The sequence below is a fragment of the Anomalospiza imberbis genome, chromosome 2 (assembly GCF_031753505.1).
Source record: "Anomalospiza imberbis isolate Cuckoo-Finch-1a 21T00152 chromosome 2, ASM3175350v1, whole genome shotgun sequence".
Classification (NCBI taxonomy): domain Eukaryota; kingdom Metazoa; phylum Chordata; class Aves; order Passeriformes; family Viduidae; genus Anomalospiza; species Anomalospiza imberbis.
The window spans coordinates 31,911,458-31,931,827 of NC_089682.1; the positions used below are offsets into that span (position 1 = coordinate 31,911,458).

General features: G+C 47.2%; 1 protein-coding gene across 4 annotated transcripts in view; it reads left to right on the top strand.

The window, feature by feature from the left end:
• GDPD5 (glycerophosphodiester phosphodiesterase domain containing 5) overlaps nt 1-14,478 on the top strand; it is a 105,330-nt gene extending 90,852 nt beyond the window's left edge. For 3 of the 4 annotated variants that reach the window (XM_068180452.1, XM_068180450.1, XM_068180453.1), the window contains exons 10-17: nt 1,261-1,411; nt 1,832-2,050; nt 3,316-3,473; nt 5,235-5,382; nt 6,292-6,374; nt 7,555-7,569; nt 10,829-10,941; nt 12,281-14,478. In XM_068180452.1, coding sequence (XP_068036553.1) covers nt 1,261-1,411; nt 1,832-2,050; nt 3,316-3,473; nt 5,235-5,382; nt 6,292-6,374; nt 7,555-7,569; nt 10,829-10,941; nt 12,281-12,396 — 1,003 coding nt within the window. In that variant the 3' untranslated portion in view covers nt 12,397-14,478. The remainder of the gene's footprint in view (nt 1-1,260; nt 1,412-1,831; nt 2,051-3,315; nt 3,474-5,234; nt 5,383-6,291; nt 6,375-7,554; nt 7,570-10,828; nt 10,942-12,280) is intronic. The other variant, XM_068180451.1, reaches the window with a different exon arrangement.
• The last annotated feature ends 5,892 nt before the right edge of the window (nt 14,479-20,370 follow it).

The following is a 20,370-nucleotide window of genomic DNA, read 5'->3' on the forward strand; positions in this document are numbered from 1 at the left end:
GGGAGAGAAGGATTGGAAAGGAGGGAGCAAATGTCAAGTGGCCCATAGGATTTCTGCACTGTGGTTAAGGCTTAGCAGTGCTCTTCTATGAGATGTTAAACTTGAGCTCCTGGCACTTTTAAACACTTCACACTCTTCATTCTGCAGTTGCTTAGCGTTTTTTTTTAATTTTATTTTTAACTGTATTTATTAAACCCTTTGACTGCAGCAGCGTGGGATTGCCATGTCAGCAGGTTGCTTTGGGCTAGGGGAAGGAGTTGGCACAGCACAGGCCAGAAATAGCAAATAAAGATGCCAGTGACCTTTGTGAGAAGGGACTTCTGAGGGCAGTGACAAAGCTGAGGCAACATTTGCTCCATCCTCTAAAACTGGGTTTCATTTTCCCTCTGGGAAACAGCTCTGGGTTGTTTCCAAATTCAAATGGGATTTGTTATTTCACCCCATCCTCTTTTCAGACTTTTTCTGAGTCTCCTGTTAGGAACATGGGCTCCTTGCTTTGGAAAATGTCATTGCTACCAGGTTTGTCCTGATTCCTGGGTGCAGACAACTGTTCCCCTGCCTTTGATAAAAACTGTCACTATCCTTTGTGGTTTCACCACTGATCTGATCACAGAAAATGGACTGGAAGAAAGTTTAAAGAGTTTTCTATGCTTTCCAGAACCATTATTCTGTAATATCCAGATGACTTAAAAACCCAAGGGCATGCATTTGGCTGCTTTGTTTAATCTGAGAAGTGTGGGGTTTTTTTTTTTTTCCTTTTTTTAAGCATGAACTTAAGTCATGTGGGCATGAAACCAGTTTTCAATTGCAGAAGGCAATTTCAGAGCATTTTCGGTAGTTTGGAAGCCTTGCATCTTGCTGAAAGCCTGATGTTCACATGTAGAGTGAGAGGCTTTGAAAATTCCCCTCCTGATCTGCTGTGGAGAGTTTGTGTGTCCCTGCATCCAGGGAAACCTCTAATGTTTTTGGGAGCTGAAGAAGCTTTGAATGAGCATTCAGGGTGGGTGTTCTTGTCGAAGCCACTCGAGTTTTACATTTTTGAGGGGCTAATGGGGAGAAGCGGATGAGGCATGGACAGTGTTGTGTCAGTGTGGGAGTGACTGCCAACACCCAGCAGGTATCTAAGAGAGACTTCCCTCTTGAGGATGCTGGGGTTTTTTTTAGGCTGGTTGAGACCTTCCCAAGGATTTTGATGTGAGAGAGGCTGGAGTGGGATGGGGAATTTCCCTCCTCCACCTGTAACAGGGTCTGTGTTTGCAGCTATGATGGGGTGCCCTTTCTGATGCATGACAAGACTCTCAGGAGAACAACCAATGTGGAGGCGGTGTTTCCAGAGCGGGCCTACGAGCACTCCTCCATGTTCAACTGGACTGACCTGCAAAAGCTCAACGCTGGAGAGTGGTTCCTGCAGGTGGGTGCCATGGAGCCATGGGATCACAGCTCCTGCCCAGGTCCTCTTCGAGGGTGGAAGGTGTAGATCCATCTCCTTGGTGGTGTGGTGCAGCTGGACCAAGTGTGCATGGGACATGTTTAGTTCTATCTCTCCTAAACTTAGGCTTGGTCTAAGCCATGTTGTTTTTCTGTGCCCCTTCTGGAAAAAGGGGCCCCAAGCCTGGTTGACACCACAATGAACTTCAAGACCCCCCTGTTATAATCACTTTTTTTAATGTGATTATAAAAAAGACAGAAAAAACAGTGTGTTGTACACCGTTCCCCTTCTTTTGAATTTTATTTTGGGACAATCATCTCCACAAAGAAAAAGTAAGAAAGTCTTTGCACTGGGTGGGTCTGGGCTTTGTGGCAGTAATCCTGGGATTTGCTTTGCTTCCAGAATGACCCTTTCTGGACAGCGGGGTCTCTCTCAAGGGCTGACTACTTGGAGGCTGCCAACCAGTCAGTCTGCAAGCTGGAAGATATGCTGGAGGTGATCAAGGACAACACATCCCTCATCCTGAACTTCCAGGATTTGCCAGCAGCTCATCCCTACTACAGCACTTACATCAACATCACCCTGGAAACCATCCTGGCATCGGGGATTCGGCAGCAGGCTGTGAGTTCTGTGGGGTTGGAGATATCTCCAAAATAGGTTTCTTTATGGTTTCCCCTTGTGTGTCTCCAGTGGGGCATCACTGGAAATTGTGCTGGGCACAGAGGTTGGAATGGAGCACCTGGTACAGCTCAGCAGAGGTTCTTTCTCTCTGGGTATAAGGAAACTGGTTCTCCTTCTGTTTTTTTAAAGCCCCCACTAAGGCCACAACAGAGATGGAGGTGAAGAGCAAGAGAAAAGTCGTTCAAACGTAGATGTGGGGATGTGAAGAGGGATTTCTCCCTCAGGTCTTTGGTTCCCTGTTGAAAATGCACGTGGCTGCTTCTGTGCTGCTCTGATGCTTTGGTAGATGAGTGTGGGAATCCAGAGCATCCCTCTGGCTGCCCTGGAAGGTCTGGGACCCTGGCAGGGGGTCAGGAACCCCCCTGTACAGAGCCCTGAGAGACACTGTCTCTGATCTGTCCACGCAAAAGATTTTTAAATCTTACAGGATGAATTACAAGCTCTGAGTGTTTGATATAAGTAGTAATTAGTGTAGCACGGGTGCAAAAGTAGAATTTTAGGATTCTAGGTAAGGGGTTCAAAGGAGGCAAGATGGAGGAAACTGGGCGTTTTCCTTGTCCTTTTTCTTCTTCTTCATGCCCTCCATGTTTCACTGTGGTGTTGGCATTTTTCTATTGGTTTAGGCTGGGGACACACTGTTCAACATGGGTGATAGATATTGGCACATTATTGTAAATATAGCACACGTAGTTTTTGGTATCTAATGTTTGTAACATCCCACTGAGGGGCAGAGCCCTGCACACTGTCCTGCAAGACAGACCTGCTGCAGGTCAGAGAGAAAATATTTTAGATAAGAAGAAATAAATAACCTTGAAAACCAGCACAGATGAATTACGACCCCTTCTTTGGCAGCGGGGCTGAAAGACAGAGACTTTCTACAATCTCGGGAGCATCTTAATATCACAGATCCCGACAGATGAGTGTCACTGAGTTATGAAGACCAGGCTGGTTGGGGCTTGGAGCCAGAGAAAGGTGTTGGAATGGCAAGGGGTTGGAATGAGATGACTTTAAAGGTCCCTTTCTACCCAAACCACTCTGTGATTCAGTGACCCACTTGACCTCTTGCAGCTGAGCGTGAGCTGTTGATTTAATGCGCTTTGGAATCGCGGTGTGAGCTCAGGGAATTCCATGCCCGGGGCTGGCACATTCCCAGACTTGGGAGCCACGTTTGCCATACCCTGTGCCCCATCTCGCTCCCCCCACAGGTGATGTGGCTGCCAGACACGGAGAGGCAGCTGGTCAGGCGGGTTGCTCCTGGTTTCCAGCAGACTTCTGGCCTCAAGCTGGACGCAGAGCGCCTGAGGGAGAAGGGCATCGTGAAGCTCAACCTGCGGTACACCAAGGTCACCAACGAGGATGTCAGGTACTGCCCTCTGTCAGAGCCCTCAGCATCCCAGCCTCTCTGGCTGCACAGGGGGATCTTTCCAGATAGATTTGCTCTTGAAAGCTTGAGCTGTGCAAGCTTTTCCCTACCCATCGTGGGGAATCCAGGCTGTTTCTGGGAGTGCACAGCTGCCTCTGACAACTCTATGTGCTGTCTCAGGACATGATGAGCCTCTTTGAAATACAAATGTATGATTTGGCTGATTCTTATTGCACTCACAGTTGTGGGAAAAAGTGAAGGCCTTTCACACTGAGTTCCCTCTGAGTGCTGCTTCATCCTCATTAGCAGCTGCCCTTTGCTTCCCTTGGTCTGCTCCAGAGCTGCTAGCATGGAATTTTGATTAGCCCAACGTCTGGATGTGCTTTCAGAAATTTCTCTTTGCAGAAAGAGAAACTCCTGTCCTATATCATCTATTTAGATTGATCAGCTCTCCTCTGTAATGACCCTGGCACAGCAAGAGGTTCCTGTCCTGCCTGAGCCTGTATGTGAACTGTGTGGTGTTTTAGCTCCCAGCTTTGTCCCCTTTCCCAGGGAGGGCAGATTGTTTCTAGTTGGGCTTTTCTGGTTTTTAAAATTTAAATTAAACAGGTTTGCAGAAGAGAAATATCTCCAAAAGAGCTGTCTGGCTGCATGTTAGAGCTGAAGAAGGGGAGAGCTGAGCCTGCAGCTGTTTAAGAGTGTGGCCCTGTTTGGGGTGATCCAGCTGTGTCCTTCCATGGCTGCCAGCAGGCAGTCCAGCTCCTCACCCTTAACACCAAGGATGTGCTTTACCTGTTTATTTTTCCTCCTGTTTGCTCTGTCCCATGGAGAGGGCTCTGTGTCCACTCACTCATCTGTCCCAGTTCATCAGCCCCAATCTCCCATCGACCCCACCTGAGCTGTCTCCAAAATAAGAGCTGTCGCCTGAATGTTTCTTGAACCCTGTTGTGCCCAGTCAGATGTTGCTGCAGCCCTGGTTTAACACAGTTCTTTCAATTCTCCCCAAATCCAGCACCTGGATGCAACATTGCTGCAAGCACCCCTGCCCTTGAGAGCCCCTTTGGAGCACCTTGTTCCTGCTGTGAGCTGGGAGAAGTCCATGTCTTGCACTGTGTGACCTTCCATCTCAAAGTGTTTTGCCAGTATTAAATTGCAGGGATTAATCTGTGCTGCCTGTGTGAGGGGGATTGTTGATGCCTCTGCTTCACAGATGAGGAAATAGAGCAATTTATGTGAATTATCTGGGTCCCAGGTAATTGCCAGTGCTTGGTTTGCTGCTGGCAGCTCCTGGATCCCAGCTGGCAGTTTTAGCTGCTTGGAAATGACCTTGGGAGACTGGAAGCTGTAACTCTGCAATTGTCCCCAAAACAAGGGTGTGGAAGTTGTAGGAGGTGATGCTGGAGACAGGTCTGTCAGTGTTTAATTAGGCAGATTGCCCCCGAAATGTTCCAGGTGTCTGAGGCAGATGCTAATTTCATATCAGCGTGATGAGATGGTTGTTCCAGAAACACACCATGTCCATCATTGCTGGGGAAGCATCTGAGATGGTCTGTGGCCTGTGCCAGAAAGCAGCCAAGAGGTGAGGAAAGCTGTCAGGACCAAACCATTGGCCTGCAGTGCCCTTGCGTTGCTTACGCGGTGCCCATGCCCTGCTGAAACTTTTACTTCTCACAATTCCAACCAAATGAACCTAGCTGTGGCTGGTGGCAAGAAATGAGGTTTGGTGGGGTCCTGCATGTCACCCTGTGTGTGCCTTGGCAGGAACTACGCCATGGCCAACCTGAGTGTGAACCTGTACACGGTGAACGAGCCCTGGCTGTTCTCCATCCTCTGGTGCGCCGGCGTCCCCTCGGTCACCTCCGACAGCTCCCACCTCCTCCGCAAGGTGCCTTTCCCCATCTGGCTCATGGTAAGCACCACCCTGGGAGGGCTGGGAGCCTCTGGCAGGAGGAAATGCAGTGGGTGGGTGTGGAGGTGAGAGATAGTCCAGGGAGGTTTGGTTGGGCTTGATGGTTTTCCCTGCTCTGTCCAGCTGAGCCCTGAGATGGTAATGAATTGATACTCCTTTTGCACAATCCCATCGGTTTGGGTGGGATCCTTAAAGATTGCGTTGCATTCCCTGGAAGAACACCTTTGCAGACCTGCTGAGCAGCTGTTAAGAGTTGCAGCAGAAGCAGGCACACAGGTGAACCAGCAAAGCAGCCCTCTGTGTCTTGGCCAAGTTGTAAAATGAGGTTTTTGCCTGTTCTGAATCCCAAATTGAGGACAGGTTTTACCGCTGGCTACCCTGTTGCTGGACAAGAATAAGCAGAGACCCAGTGATGATGGTTCAGCTGAGCTGGGCTCAGCTCGTGTGATGACCACTTAGATTGGCAACTGGAACCAGACCTACCAGTGCCTGAAAGGACAGAAATCACATTTACAGCATGGGGCTGTGCCTAAAAGGTCCCATCTGCACTTAAAATGGACCCTACATGGATATATTTCCCTATTTTCCCCCAGACTTGGATTGCCAAACAGCATCTTGCCCTCACCCTGAGGTTCAGCTGAGATAGGAAACTTTCAGCTCAGAGAGCTCTGAGAAAATGTCAGCACACAAAAAGGAGGGAGAGTTTCAAATTGTTCCTGATTGCAGTTTTCCCTGATAGTTTTGGATGACAGCCTGGCATTAGGAAGGTCATAAATATTGTGATTTATACCTAACCCCTGCAGCTCTGTGCTTTTCTTGCTCCTCAGTGGTAACTGCAGCCATGTGTGGTCTCCCTGTGATTGCACAAACCCAAACGTTTAAGGTCTGCTCCTGTTTTCTGTCTTGCAGCCTCCAGACGAGTACCACCTAATCTGGATCACATCTGATCTCATTTCATTTCTTGTAATTGTAGGAGTTTTTATATTCCAGAAGTAAGTTTGTTACAGCTCTGCTCTTGTGTGTTTGTGACCTGTGTTTTTGTCCAGATTTTGGGTGGAGATGGGAGAAAGGAGTACCCTGAGCCTCAGTTCTTGGATTGCAATAGCAGGGGAAATATTCATTTAAAAAATCCTTGCAAACAATAATTCCTCTCCCAAGATGGGATGGAGAATTGGATGCAGTTTTAAGAATGAGAGATCACTAATTAGTAGTGTCAGATGCCTTGCTTTTGCTCCTGAAATATGTGGAAGAGAAACTGTAAATGCTTTAGGGAAATGGATGTTGAGAAAGACATTACAGTGCTTTAAAGGAGGAATAGGAGAGGGATTTTGAGATTCCACCACTGCAGTGTTCAAAAAGAACATGTTACAGTTTTCTTGAATCAGTTTGTTCCTGTTTGGATGTAGAAATATTACGTAATCATGGAATGGTTTGGGTTGGAGGGGACCTTAAAGATAATTTAGTTCCGACATCCCTGCCACAGGCAGGGAGTTACTGTGGGAAATGTTACGATACTGCAAATCAAATCAGCTGCTTAGTTAGAAAGGAGAAGGAGAAGCTCTACTCCGGAAGTTGGACTTTTCTGCAGCAAAGGACTTGCTCTTCCAGGACCCTTGTGCAGGACAGACCCCTTTCCCTGATGTTGCAGTTTCTCCACCACATGAAAGAGTTGCTGGCGGGGTTGAGGATATGTCAAAACCAAATCAGAGCAGAATTGCCCAACTACCACCTGCTGATGTAATTCAGCTCTGGGGAATGGGGCTTGGCATTTGGCCTTCAGTGTCGTGGTTGATTTTTTTGGTGTGTTTTTGGTTGGTTGGTTTTGGTTTGGTTGTTTTGGTTTTTTTCTCCAAGTCTTTTTTGGGGCAAACCAGAGCTGCTTCCTTCATGCAAGGAGGAGGGGGTGGGTGGGAGCAGAGGCACTGCTTCGATGTGCTCGTGCTCTGTCCTCTGCATGGCTTCTCTCTCCTCAGCCATGGTAGGGACTGCTCCTGCTCTTCTGCTCCAGCCCCAGTGACAGGATCATGGCAGCCTCTCCAGAGGGGAAATACCAAATGTGATGACTTCTAACTAACCTTTTTTTGCCTCTTTGCCTTGTTTATTTTCTTACTGCTCTGACTGTTGTGCATGTTCCTCCTCTTTCTCTCTCTGCTGCATTCTGGCATCTCACAGCTATCACATGATCAGGTAATTCTGGTGCTTTCCTCCTCTTTCTCTTTTTCATTCAATCTTCCTTTCTTTCTTTCTCCCTCTCTGCTATGGCTTCACTGCAGATGGTCAGGGCAGGATGCAGCTTTTCTGATGCTTTCCAACATCTGGCTTCGGGAGGGGACCGTGAGGGTGTGAACTTTGCATAGTTTTTAGCCATGAGCACCAGGGAAGTCTGATGCTGAAGCCAGTGGATGTTTTGAAGGCAGTGTGACCTTCTGTTGCAATGATCTAAGTCAGTGCCTTTTAAAACAGCCCAGTTCTGAGGTCCCAGGGCACACTGTAACTGGGGAGTAATTACACTGTAATTGTAATTCCCAGAGGATGTAATGCTTTCTCTGTGGAAATAAACCCATGCAAAATATCCCCTTCCTTCCTGTGTCTAGCAGAAATGTTTGAGACCAGCCTCTATCCCAAAGAAAATCATGGAATCTATTCAATTATATAAAGTAGCACTTCTCTAATTAATTCTCTGAATTAATGGGGCTGCTAACTGGAAAGGTTTGGCTCATCAATTGGGATCTTCCCGAGTTGCACCACTGTGGAACTGGAAATACAGTGTGAAAACAAAGAGCACTGCAGCAGGGGAGAGAACTGAGCCTGGGGCATTGGATTTGAAGCTCCATCAGTCAGAATCCCAGATTTCTCCTAGTTTTGGCCCTTCCCTCACCAGAGATTCCCACCCCTTTGGAGGGAAGCGCTGGCTCTTGTCTGCACTAAAGCCTTCGCCGCCTCCCCACTCGGACCGAACTCTTCACGTGTTCCCTTCTCCATTGCTCCTGCTCTGTGCCATGGGGTTGCATTCCTGAGGGTTTGCTTGCCCCCAACCCCTGCCTTGGGGTCGGGGTCAGCCCCTGCAGGTGTCCATGAGGTGCTTTGGTGTTCTGGCCTCATGACATCTCCCCAGAACAGGGCCTGGCTGCAGGGCTGGGCTGAGCCCTCCTGTGGGTGCAGGGAGGTTAGGGGGTCTCCTCGCCTCCCCCTTGCTCGTGGATGAGGAGAAGGCAGGCTTTAGGCAGGAGCCGGCACAGGAGGGGGACTCTGCAGCTGGCTTGGCTCTGTGCTTGCTCCATCTTACCACCTCAGTGCTGATCAAGCCCATTTTTTTCCTCGACCTGTCCCTGTGCCACCCCCTCTCCATGGCATTGAGCATCTCCCCTCCCGCCCCAGGGTCTGGCTGTGGCCCTAACCCGGTGTATGCTGTCTCTGTGTTGTTGTCCCAGTATTTTTTAGTCTGTTCCCACCCCGTGTCCGTCTGGTCTGCTCTGACGCCAGCCTCCCAGAACAGGACCTTCCTGCTGTCTCTCTGGCCTTTTTGCACGCTGCTGTCCCAAACCTGGTCCATCACAACAGAGTCCAAGGGGGTAGGAGAGGTGCTCTTTTCTATTCAACCATCTTTTTGGAGATCCAGAGGCTTCTGACCACAGCACAGAGTGTGTCACGTGGTGTTGGTTGGAGTTGCATCCTGGTTAAATGTGCTGGTGGCTCTTCTGAGAGGATATTTCAAAGCACCCCTGAGAGATGGGGTGACTCTCTCCCTGGTTTAGGGAGCAGTGCATCCCTGTGAGAGGAGAAGTCATCTCCTCATGTGTGTTTTCCCACCCTGGGTCTGCTCACAGCCATCACGGGAGGTGGAGAGCACAGAGCAGTGCTTGCTCCTCTTGGCAGGAGGAGAAAAGCCCTTGGTCCCTGCACATGTTTGAGGCTGGGCTCTCTGTGCCTCAGAATGACCTGTGTCCTCCCTGGGATAGCTGGGGTCTGTGGGTAAGAGGTCACTTCTGGCCACAGAGTGACTTGATGCTGAAAATCCTGGTGTGGTGGGCAAAGAAAAGACTTGTACCAATGTGTTTGGGACCTGATTTAGAGTTTAAGGAGGGTCTTATCCTGCGAGATCTTGCAATCACATTGGTCTTAGTCGGATCTGCCTGCAGGGGATACTAAAGCAAAAAATATGTTCTTCCAGGTCAGTTTAGATGATGATGATAGAAAAAAATATTGTTTTATACTTCAGTGTTTTTGCCTCCTTGTGCTTCCTCTGCATTGCTTCTGTCCATGGGTCTGTGAGTTGTGTCGTGTTGCCTTCCCACCCCTTCTTTTCTATGTAGCCTTCATCTGTACCCTGGTCAAAGCCTGATTCAGGTCACCCACTGTTGAGCACTGGGACTTGGGAAGGGGGTGGAAACCCTACAAAACTGACACCAGCTACATTTGCCTGGGAAAAAAATTGCAGAACCTCCTTTGTGGATGTTGATAGTGCTGATGCTGTAGACCCAGGCTGGAGATTGGTGGGCTCCTCAAATCTTCTGCTCCTGGGGCTGGCTAGGGGATTAGAAATTGAAGAGAAGGTGATTGTTTTGATCACCTTCTCTTGTGTGGGTAAGCCACTAGATGGTGCCAGCAGATCAGAAACCTCATAGGCCACCCTAAATCCCTGCTGTTTCTTTATCAACTAGTTGTAGGGCATCCCTGGCTCTGGCAGGGAGAGTGGGATTTACTAATGGCGCAGTGGGGTGTGGGCTATCGAAGCCTGGCCTAAAGGTCATCCCCTTGTGGTGGGATCTTGGGAACAGCTGCCTTGGCTGAGCCCACCAGGCCGTGTTTTCCCCTATTCCATCAACCCACCTTCCCCTCCTCATGAGGCTCTGCCACAGGGCTGCTCTCAGTGCCCCCAAGTGCCACATCCACGTGGCTGCTAAATCCCTCCAAAGATGGGCACTCCACCACTGCCCTGGGCAGCTGTGCCAGGGCTGGAGAGCCCTTTTGGGAAAGGAATATTGCCTATACCAAATCTAAACCTCCCCTGTCACAATCTGAGGCCATTTCCTTGCTGTGTCTCAGGTTAGAAACTTTAAATTCTCTCTGAGCTCTCTTCTCCCACAAGCCTGACCATGGCACTCGGTGAGGGAAAATTTGTAGTTTCTTTACTTGGCTGGTTCTCTTATTCTGTTCCCTCTAAAAGTTTAAACACCTCTGTCTCCTTTGTACAACTGGAGGGGGCTGTGAGACAGCTGCAGCCCTTGTGGAAATTAGTTCATGGATTTGTGAATCCATGGGTCTAATTCCCGGGTGCAATTAGGGCACTCAAGGTGCTTAAAGATGCCTGAGGTCACTCATCTCTGAACATCCTCCTACCACTTGGGGTTGTGCAAGGGAGCAAAGGGTCTCTTGCACTGAGGATGCTCCTGTGTCTGGAGTGTCTGGAGAGACCAGTCCCTGAAATCCTACTCCTGTCTTGCAGGTGGCGCCTGGGGAGCATCAGGACCTACAACCCAGAGCAGATCATGCTCAGCGCTGCTGTCCGCCGCTCCAGCCGGGACGTCAAGATCATGAAGGAGAAGCTGATCTTCTCAGGTAGGGATGGGGCTGCTGGGTGCCTCCCTCAGCTCTCACCCCACTGAGGGAGGAGCTGCTCCTGGTTCAAGGGTCTTTTCCTGCTGTGGGGCAGGGGACTGGACTGACCTTGCTGCACTGCGCTTGTGGGATATGGGCATGGCTCATGGGGGCTGTTGGTTGTGAGCCCTGGTTGTCAGGCTGGGGGGGTTTGTTTTTGTGAATGGGATGATCCTTAAGGTCCTTTCCAGCCCAAACTGTTCTGTGATTCTGTGGTCCATCCCAGCACTGATATCTCAGAAATCCTGCATTTAGCATCCCGGGTTATCCCATCTCGCATCTTCTGCACTCACCATTGTCAAAGGCCATAAAACCCACTAATAATGGCACATGTGACCACAAATATGGTGATGAGGTTGGGGTAGACCCGGAATTCAGTGGCATTAGAGGTTGTGGCATTCCTGATATCCTCGTGCTCCTCCCAGAGTTTATTTCTGTTGGAACACATTGGTAATGTGTCCATCACAAGCCACCTCTAAAAAAAAGATAGCAAAACTGTGAGCAAAGATGGAAATGTTTAGCTTTAAAAGGTTAAATGTGGTGCATGAAGCTGGAAAGCTCACCTTTGAAGGAATGTGAATATAATCCCCCCACCCCCTGAGCGTTGTTATGGGTTTTCTTTTTTTGTATTTAGGGTCTGGAGATGCCCAGCAGGGATCAGGGTTTAGTGCTCTGGGCACAGACAGAGCAAAAAGGCAACTTTGCTTACAGTGTGAAATGCCAGCCAGAGGTGGTGAAAATCAGGTATAAATCCAGGGAGTCCAGACAAGGAAAGCAGCTTGGCACAGCAGAATTAAGCTTCCCTAATATGTCCTAGACATAAAACATCCCAGACATAAAATCCCTTAGAGGTGGGGGGTGCAGATTGAAGTTTTGTGCCTCTGAAACAACTGTTCCTGCTGAGGGTGGGTGTGTCACCATTAAAACATTGGTGGGTGCAGGTTTTTCCCAGTGAAATCAGTGACTGGAGGAGCCAGTCCTTTCCCAGGATGGGTAAGGATTAGGTTCAGGTACTTTGCCACTCTCCCGCAGGTGGCTTGCCCAGCCTGTGACAATGGCATCAGGTGTAGGGGGAAGGGGAGGGGATGGCAGAGGGGATCCAGCTCTGCCTCTGGTGGTGCCCGGATTTTGTAGGGCTGAAATGTGGAGCTGAGCTCCAAACTGGAGGCAGATCGTGATCAGAACCGGTTGTAAATGAGAGCCGTGTTCCTAATTCCCTGTGGGATCAGAGGGATGCCATGCTGGGATTGCAGGGGGGAAGCTCCTGTGATGACCTCCCTGCCTCCTCTGCCCTTCCCAGAGATCAACAACGGTGTGGAGCCCGCAGAGGAGCTGTCCTTCTGCTCCGAGAACGGCTATGCCAACGAGATGGTGACGCCCACGGATCCCCGGGACACCAAACTCCGGCTCAGCTGAGGGCTCTGCTGCGGCCCCGCGCGCTCCGGCAGTGAGAGCCGTGCTCTCCTGCTTCCCGGGGCATGGGAACCTCTGAGGAACTGCTGCTCGGGCAGAAACCCGCTCCCACTCCCCACCACTGGCTGCTCCACCTCCCTGGTTGTGAGGCTGGGGGGCTTGTTTTTGTAAATATGTAGAAAATCTGAAATTTTTTTTGTCTTTTTTTTTTTTTTGAGTGTAATTTTTCCAGGGCATGAGTGGAAATACTGTGTTCATTAAATCCTCAACCTTACGGCTGAAGTTCTTTGAATCTTGATGTGAGAGCCTGAGTCCCCTTGGGGGGTTTTGGGAGCAACATGTTGGACCTGTGTCCCATTTCTCCCCCTCTCCCTAATCCAGTCCTTCCCCTGGTGCAGCGACTGTGTAGCTGAATGTTGTGATGTTCTTGTGAAGTGCTGATTTTGTTATGGTTTCTTTTGTTTTTCCCCCGTTCCCCTTTTCCTGGGCAATGAAATTGTAGCTCTGATGCAACAGGAGGCTGTTGGGAGAAGAGAAGCTTGCCTAGGAGAGGAATTCTCGCTGCCCTTCCCTACTGAAGTTCAGAGCCAGGGAAGGACTTGCACTGGCTCAGTCACTTGGGCACCTGCTCCTTGTCCCATCCTCCTTCCCCAGAGCCTGGATGCTCCATGGGGAATGGCCTTCTTGGAATGTCCTGCCAGAGTTTTGAAGACAAATCCTGAGCATTGGCTGTAGATTGGTCTCTGCTGGCAGCAGTTCTTGATTTCTATTTTTTTCCCTTTTTTTCTCTCTTCTCCTTCTCTCTTCTCTGCTGGGAGCCCAGGTGGCTTGTGACAGGCAATGCCATGGGCACCATCACTGCTGGGATCCGGCTGAAGTGCCTGCCACTCCAAGTGGCATTTGCAGTCACTCCTTGCTTCCCTTCTGGAAGAGGAGGTGGTGGTGCAGTGGGAGCTTCCCCCTCTCTGGGCCCAGGAGGTGCCCATGGGTGAAGAAGTTGTAAATAGTCTGGAAGGTGAAGCAGCCCTGGGATTTAATTTATTCCTGCAAGGAGACCTTTGCTTCTTGCTGTAAAAGCAGGATCTTTAAAAGCTGCACATTCGTGTCCTCCAAAGGAGTGATGGTCTTGCAGCAGATGCTGACGGGCTCTGAAGGCAGAGGCTCTCATCAGCAATTTTCCAATGCAAAAGGCTTTAACCTGAAATCTCAGAACAGAGGTTAAAAGTTAAAAAAAAAAAAAAAAAAAAAAATAGAGGAGGAGGCAGTCTTGGGGATGCTGATATACATCACATTCTACACCTAAAGCCACGAGAGAAACAGCCCTGAGCAGTTTCTTCTTGTTTTGGAACTGCTCTTTCCTTTTAAGCTGAAAGCCAGTGGCATTTGGAAACCCTGAAGTTTGGGCTTAGTGTCTAAGAGTTGGGGGCAAAAGTGGCCAACTTAACTATGTGAAAAAAACATGTCGCTAATGACAGTGTGAATTTTGATGCTTTAAAAAGCACCACCTAAAATCAAGACTTTATTCCTTTGCATCTCCCTGGGGTTTTTATGAGTGTAAGTGGAATAAGCCCCTCCTCTTACCTTCCCCAAATCCTGTCCTTCTCCATGATACTCTCAAGTCTGTGAAATACAGCTTGTCTTATTCTGCAGAACTGCAAGATTTTGGTGGATTTGAAGGTATTCTGAGAACTAAGTTACTTCTCCCTTTGATGTGGTGCTGTATTGAACCATTCCTGGTGGATTGTCATTGCCAAGTGAGAGATGTTGTTAAACCTCAGCATCTGTTGGTGATCACCTGCATGTTCTGTTTCTATCCTTGGAGAACGCTTTATTGAAAGGTTAAGTACTTAAAAGCTTGGAAGTGATAAAAGCAAACCAAGAAAGAGTTGTTTTCACAATTAATTTTTTTTTTTTAAAACAAGACCCAAATTTCATGCATAATGCACTGACTGTTATTGTCCTGAATATTTGCTACCTTTTTTTTGGAAAAAAAGCAGAGGATGATACTTTTTTGATGAAACTAGAGCTAGATCAAAATAAACTCTGCAATGCTCTGTGAAATAAATTGTCAGTATTCCCCTGCCAGTCTGTTGTTGTTTTGTGTTACGGCACTACACAGAGAGTTTTCCCATTATTTTCTGTCATGCTCAGCACCTGGCAGCTCATTTTAACCCCAAAGGATAAAAATCCCCAAGGGCAAATCACACAAAAACCAGGCTGGGAGAGAATATGAGCTGTTCAAGAGACTTACTTTTCCCAATGTGTTTTTAATTCAACGCAGAACCCCTCTCTGCCCCTCAGACCCCATATTTTTTAATTTGGGGTTTTCCTCAAAAATAATTCCCTGCCTAAGCTACAAAAAAAACCCTCCAAATTATTTCAGGGGCTTTGGGATGGGTTCAGTTTGTCACTTGGAGCCCTTGGCAGGAAATCCTTTATCTCTTGGCTTCACTGAGAGGCTCAACGTGAGCACGAATGAATAAATAATAATAAAAAACCAAACAACTTGGATTGATCCAAGCCCCAGTCGCGCTGTCCTCCCGCCGCTGCCCGCCGGAGGGCCCTGCTCTGCACCGCCGCGCTGTGTCCGCCAGGCGGCGCCCGCGGGGCTTGGCGGGTCCCGCTCCCGGCCGTGATCCCGGTCCCGGTCCCGGTCCCGATCCCGCAGGCTTGGGACCCGCACCCCGCCCAGCAGACAGCGGCAGGACCGGACCCGACCCCCCGGCCCCAGTCCCCGAGCGATGCTCCCGCGGCGCTGAACGGGAACTGCGGCTTTTTCAGTGTCAGACCTTCGACTTCCAGCAGCTCTTCCCGTGGAAAAGCTACTGAAACACAAATCCACCGCCCCCGTGTAAACCACAACCACGGCGCTGCGCTGGCTATTTCCCTTCTCAGCTACAGGTAGCAAAACATTCCCGGGATGGCGGAGTCTCAAGTTAAACCAGATCGTTTCCAGCTAAAACCCAGACGAGGAAAATGTGCCAGCACGGAAAGCTGTCACTGACCTTCCCCCTGCCAAGTGATAACTTGAAAAGTTTCCAGCTACATCTTGGAGAGATAAACGAGGACAAAACCTTTGCAAATACAACCCTTACATTTTCAAACCTGTATTCACCCCACAATCAAGTGACAATTTCTCTTTCTTGCACAGCCTGTAACCTGCCCAAGGTGCTCCGCACGGCCTTTCCAGCTATGCACCAGCACTGGGGATGCTCGCAGAGTCCGGCGCACTCCTCGCACACAAAATTGTGCCGGGACACGCACGCAGATGCTCCATTTCCCTTCTGCCCTGCAGCCTTCCACGGGCACACCACACCCCGGGGCTGTGCACCTCCTTCTCAGCTCTGTGCACCTCACTTTTTTTTCACTGTCGGATCCCAGTTTCCAGCCTTAAAACGTCCAGCAGGTGCTCCCAGTAAATTAAAATAATAATAATAATAATAATAATAATAATAATAATAATAATAATAATAATAATAATAATAGTAAATTATGATAATAATAATAATAATGTTGTAGAAGAAAAAAGCCAGCTTTGGCGTTCCCCTGCTGCCTATAAACGGCACCGACCAAACGCTGCTGTGCGCTTTGCCTCTCAGCTTCCTCATCACGCCTTTGCAATCAATCTGAACTGAAAGTTGCTGAGCTACAGCTGGCACAGATAAATGGCCAGGACAGAGAGCTCACTCCGACCTTGCCCAATGCGCTGGGGAACTTTGAATTTGCATCACAACCAAGTGACAGTCACCCTGTCCTTGCAGGTCCTGAACTGCTGTCCAGTCACGCTCTGGTGCTCAGCTAAATGTGCTAAATATCACCCAATTTCAGTCACCAAATCTGTGCCAGGACAGAAGCAACAGGAGGGCGATTCTTTCCCCTGGCACCACACCCCAGGGTTCTGCGCCTTCCTCCCCAGCTCGATTCCACCTCCAAAATTCAACACATCCCAGGATTGCTCCCACACGAAAGCCACTACCACCGACCTCAGAATTCAATATTTAAGGTCCCTTTTAATCCAAACCGTGCTGTGATTCTGTGATGATTCTATCAAGTATTTGTTGGGGGGGGGTTTGCTCACAGACATCAGGGAAAATGCAGTTCTACAATATGACATGTTTGGTTTCCTTTTGTGTATAATTTAGATCCTTAGCACCCAAGTAAGAGATAAAATAATTAGAAATTAGTTGAAATCAGAAGTGAGTGAAGAAACTGAGGTGGAGTCTGAAATGCAGCTGTACGAAAGGTACAGGAGTAAGAAAAAGAGTAAGAAATAAAAAATAATCCCAGCAGGAATAAAAAACGTAAGAAAAAAGACACAGAAAGTTGGGATAGATAAATCCAGACAGTACAGAAAATTAAATGCCCTCTTAATCCTTAAGTTTTTCCTTTCAGGTCAGCCTAGAAGAATCCCAGCAGGAAACTAATTAAACTTTGCACCTTTTCAGATTTCACTGAGGAAAGAAGCACCTGCATTATTTTGGCAACCTTTTTACACACCAAATTTACCAAAAAACACTTCCCCTGCCCACATAATTTGGGTTCCTACCTGCAGCTTCAGAGATGTGTGGATCTACCAGTCCTACGTGATCTGCCAGCTCCAAACTGCCCTTGCAAGGAGCAAAAAGCTGAACTGTGCTGAGGACTGGATATTTCAGCAACTGAAACCTGCCCCAGGTGTTGAGGGTGCACATTTTATCCAGGAGCCAGCTGCAGGCAATCAGGAGAATGAGGTGTCTTCAGCAGGTGATTCATTTAACTCATCAACTCTCTAGAAACCAGCCTGTAATGGGTGCTTTTTAATTTAGGAGCTGAGTCTCAGACAGCCTAAACAAAGCATATTATAAAAGAGATGTGTCAACACCTTCTAATTGCTATGAAGATCAGGAAATTTCATATTTGTCTGCCCCAAAGAAAATAGCAAGAAAAAATAGTAATAATAAAAAAGGCAGAATAAAAAAAGCCCAAGTAACAAAATCCCAGACCTTGAAAAATTAGATCCTAGCTCCTGTTCAGGTAATATTTTTTTTATAGGCAGCATTATTCTCTTTCTAGCAAAGTATTTAAGTCAGAGAACACCGATAGCATAGGCAACATGACTTACGTAGCTTTTATTTGTTTTCTTGTTTGCTCTCACGGCACCAGGGTAAGTTGCCCCTGACCAATGACGGTCATTTCAGTGGCTTTAAAAAACAAACAAACAACCAACCTAAAAAAACAAACAAGAAAAAACACCAACCCCCCCCCCCCCCAAAAAAAACCTCCCTAAAACCAAGGCTGCAAATTGACAGTAGCCTGAACCAAAGGCAGGAACCAGTTGTTCTGCTGCCAAGTATCAAATGATATTTTTGTTATGATGCATGCCTGCATACCTAAACCTCAAATTCTGTGGAGAATTTCAAGCAAAGAAATGAAAAAAAAAAATCTCTATTTGCTTGGTGTATAAATACACAGATAGATCGATAGACAGATATCAGAACAAGAGAAAGGGGGGAAAATGTTGTCTTACTTGCACTTGTGTACAGCGTGACTGCTAAGAAACACAGACTTTTAAAGAAATAGCTTCACATTCCCAGATGATCAAAAGAATGTTAAATGCTATCACCTAATGCAGTCAATGCCCAAATCTGAATGTACAGTAGTACTGATTAATGACATCAATTAATCACCGATTTTACATCAGCTAAGCTAAAAACAAACCACACAAAAGCAAACCAGACCAACCAAAAAAAACAACAACAAAAAACCCAACCAAAAACCCTACAAACAAACAAATAAACAAACAATCCAAACAAAATCAAGAAAACCACAAAACCCCACATTTTTTGCACAAGTTTCGGAAGGGCAGGAGGATTTTGACTCATTCTTTGGTGAATTTTTTTCCACCAAAATTTTTGTTGAATTTAAAGCGGAAAGGAGCACGCAGTCCCCTTGCTGCCCCCTGGCGGCCGCGGGCCGCACACGCACCCTCCGCGCCAGCGCTCCTCGCTAATTAAAATGTAATTAAAGTGCCATTAAAATGTCATTAAAGTGTAATTAAAGTTAAATTTAAATGTAAAAAAAATGTAATTAACCACTGGCTGTAGGAAAGAAGCCTGTGGTGGCCGTGAAGCCCATGCAGCGACCCTGAACTTTGCCCTGCAGTGATGCTGTACATGTGCTCTGGCATCGCTGGTCAAAAAAACAGATGGATTTTTAAACTAATTTAAATTTACGCTTAGTGTAAAAGTGTCTTCTGTGCGTGTTAATACTGTATTTATTCATTAAAGTTCATGAATGTTGCTGTGCTCAGGACAGGAGGGACAGGGGACTGCCAGAGCGGATCCAGCTGAGGGATGCAAGGATGCTGAAGGGATTGGAGCATCTCCATGCTGAGGAAAGGCTGAAGGAGCTGGGGCTGTCCAGCTGCTTATGCAGCCACTCAAGCAAACAATACAAATTTCAATGCACAGGAACTTCTTGCTTTATTTATAGCTCCACAAATCATGCAGGAGCTTTTATTTTTGATAAATGCCGGATGCTGATGCTAACCAAATATCCTGTATTTGGATTGTTTTGCTAAAAATAACTTCAGAGAAAGCAGGTCCAGCACTGGTAGTGATTATTCAGACAAATCCCTGGCTTGGCTATAGCAGAGGATCCTTTCTGAACCTGCAAACTTCTCCCAGCACGCTGTTATTATTAACTGCACCCACAGTGCTGCTCAATCAGGTGTTACACATTAACAGTTAACTTTCCTTTTCCCCACCTTTCTTTCTCAAAAAGAGAACAGGCTTGACTTTGGTTTTCTTTGATGTATAAGTATTTATAGTACAAAGTTAAGAACCCAGACCATCTGCTCCTACACTTGTCCTCTATATTTTCCCATTAAAAAAAACCCCAAACAAGCAAAACCTCACAAAACTTTCAGTGCTGTCTTAATGTCCTGTTCTGTCTCTTGATTCTCACATCCAAAATATTACATGTTGTTACACATGCAGGTAAGTAGCTGTAAAGAGTAATAAATGGCAATAAAATAATGGTTAATATGACTTTTATGTAGATAGAGAAACATAGTAATCTATAATGGCAGAAAGGCCTATTGAGAGATTATTATCTTTTACTAGAATAGAGACCTGAAAAAAAAAAAAAAAAAAAAAAAAAAAAACCACAAAAACACCACAAGCTTTTCTTCAGGTTTGAAATGTGTAAAAACCTTTGCAGCCCAGACTACAGTTGGCAAATTTTACCAGCAAACGCTGAGAAATGCAATTTCAGGGCAGACAAAACCCTTTGCCAAATCTGAATTATTCACCATCAGTTAGAGCCAAGAAGAGAAAGAGCTAGAATGTCAAAAGGATTTATCTTATTTCTTCTGAAATGGAAACAGTGACCGAAGTCATAAACAAAAGCCCTGACACAGACACATGCAAACAGTTCCCGTTCCATTCACAAACCAGCAGGCAGCACTCCAGGAGCTAAAGCAGGGCAGCTGCGAGCTTTGAGTGTCCTCCTCACTTTTGGGACAGCTCATTTTTCCATGCACAGCATCCTGACTGTCTTTGGGCAGCCCTGAGGTGCAGCTTGTCTGCTTGCACTGTTACATTGTGTTGTATTTTAACCTCACTAGTGAAGGGACTGAGTCAAGCTCAGATTTTGTGTGACGCATCCAAGGGCGGGGGGGGGGCGAAGAGGTAAAACACCCAAACTGATTGCATTTCCATGCCCCAGCTTTTAAAAAGATCATTTGGCTTTAAAAATAATATTAATCAAAAGTAAAATACTTTAAAAACTTCAACTCTTTACTCCCTTATGTTCAAAATACCTGTTTCAACATGATGTCCTAATCTATGTGCAGCCAAACACCCACATGCAGCTGCATTTCTTGTAGAATCTTGCAGAATTGAATAGAGGTCTTTGAAAATTGTCCATTTTCGAGCCATGATTTTGAGCATTTTTATATGACTGGAATCACCAGAGAGCCAAGGTGGACCAAGGAAC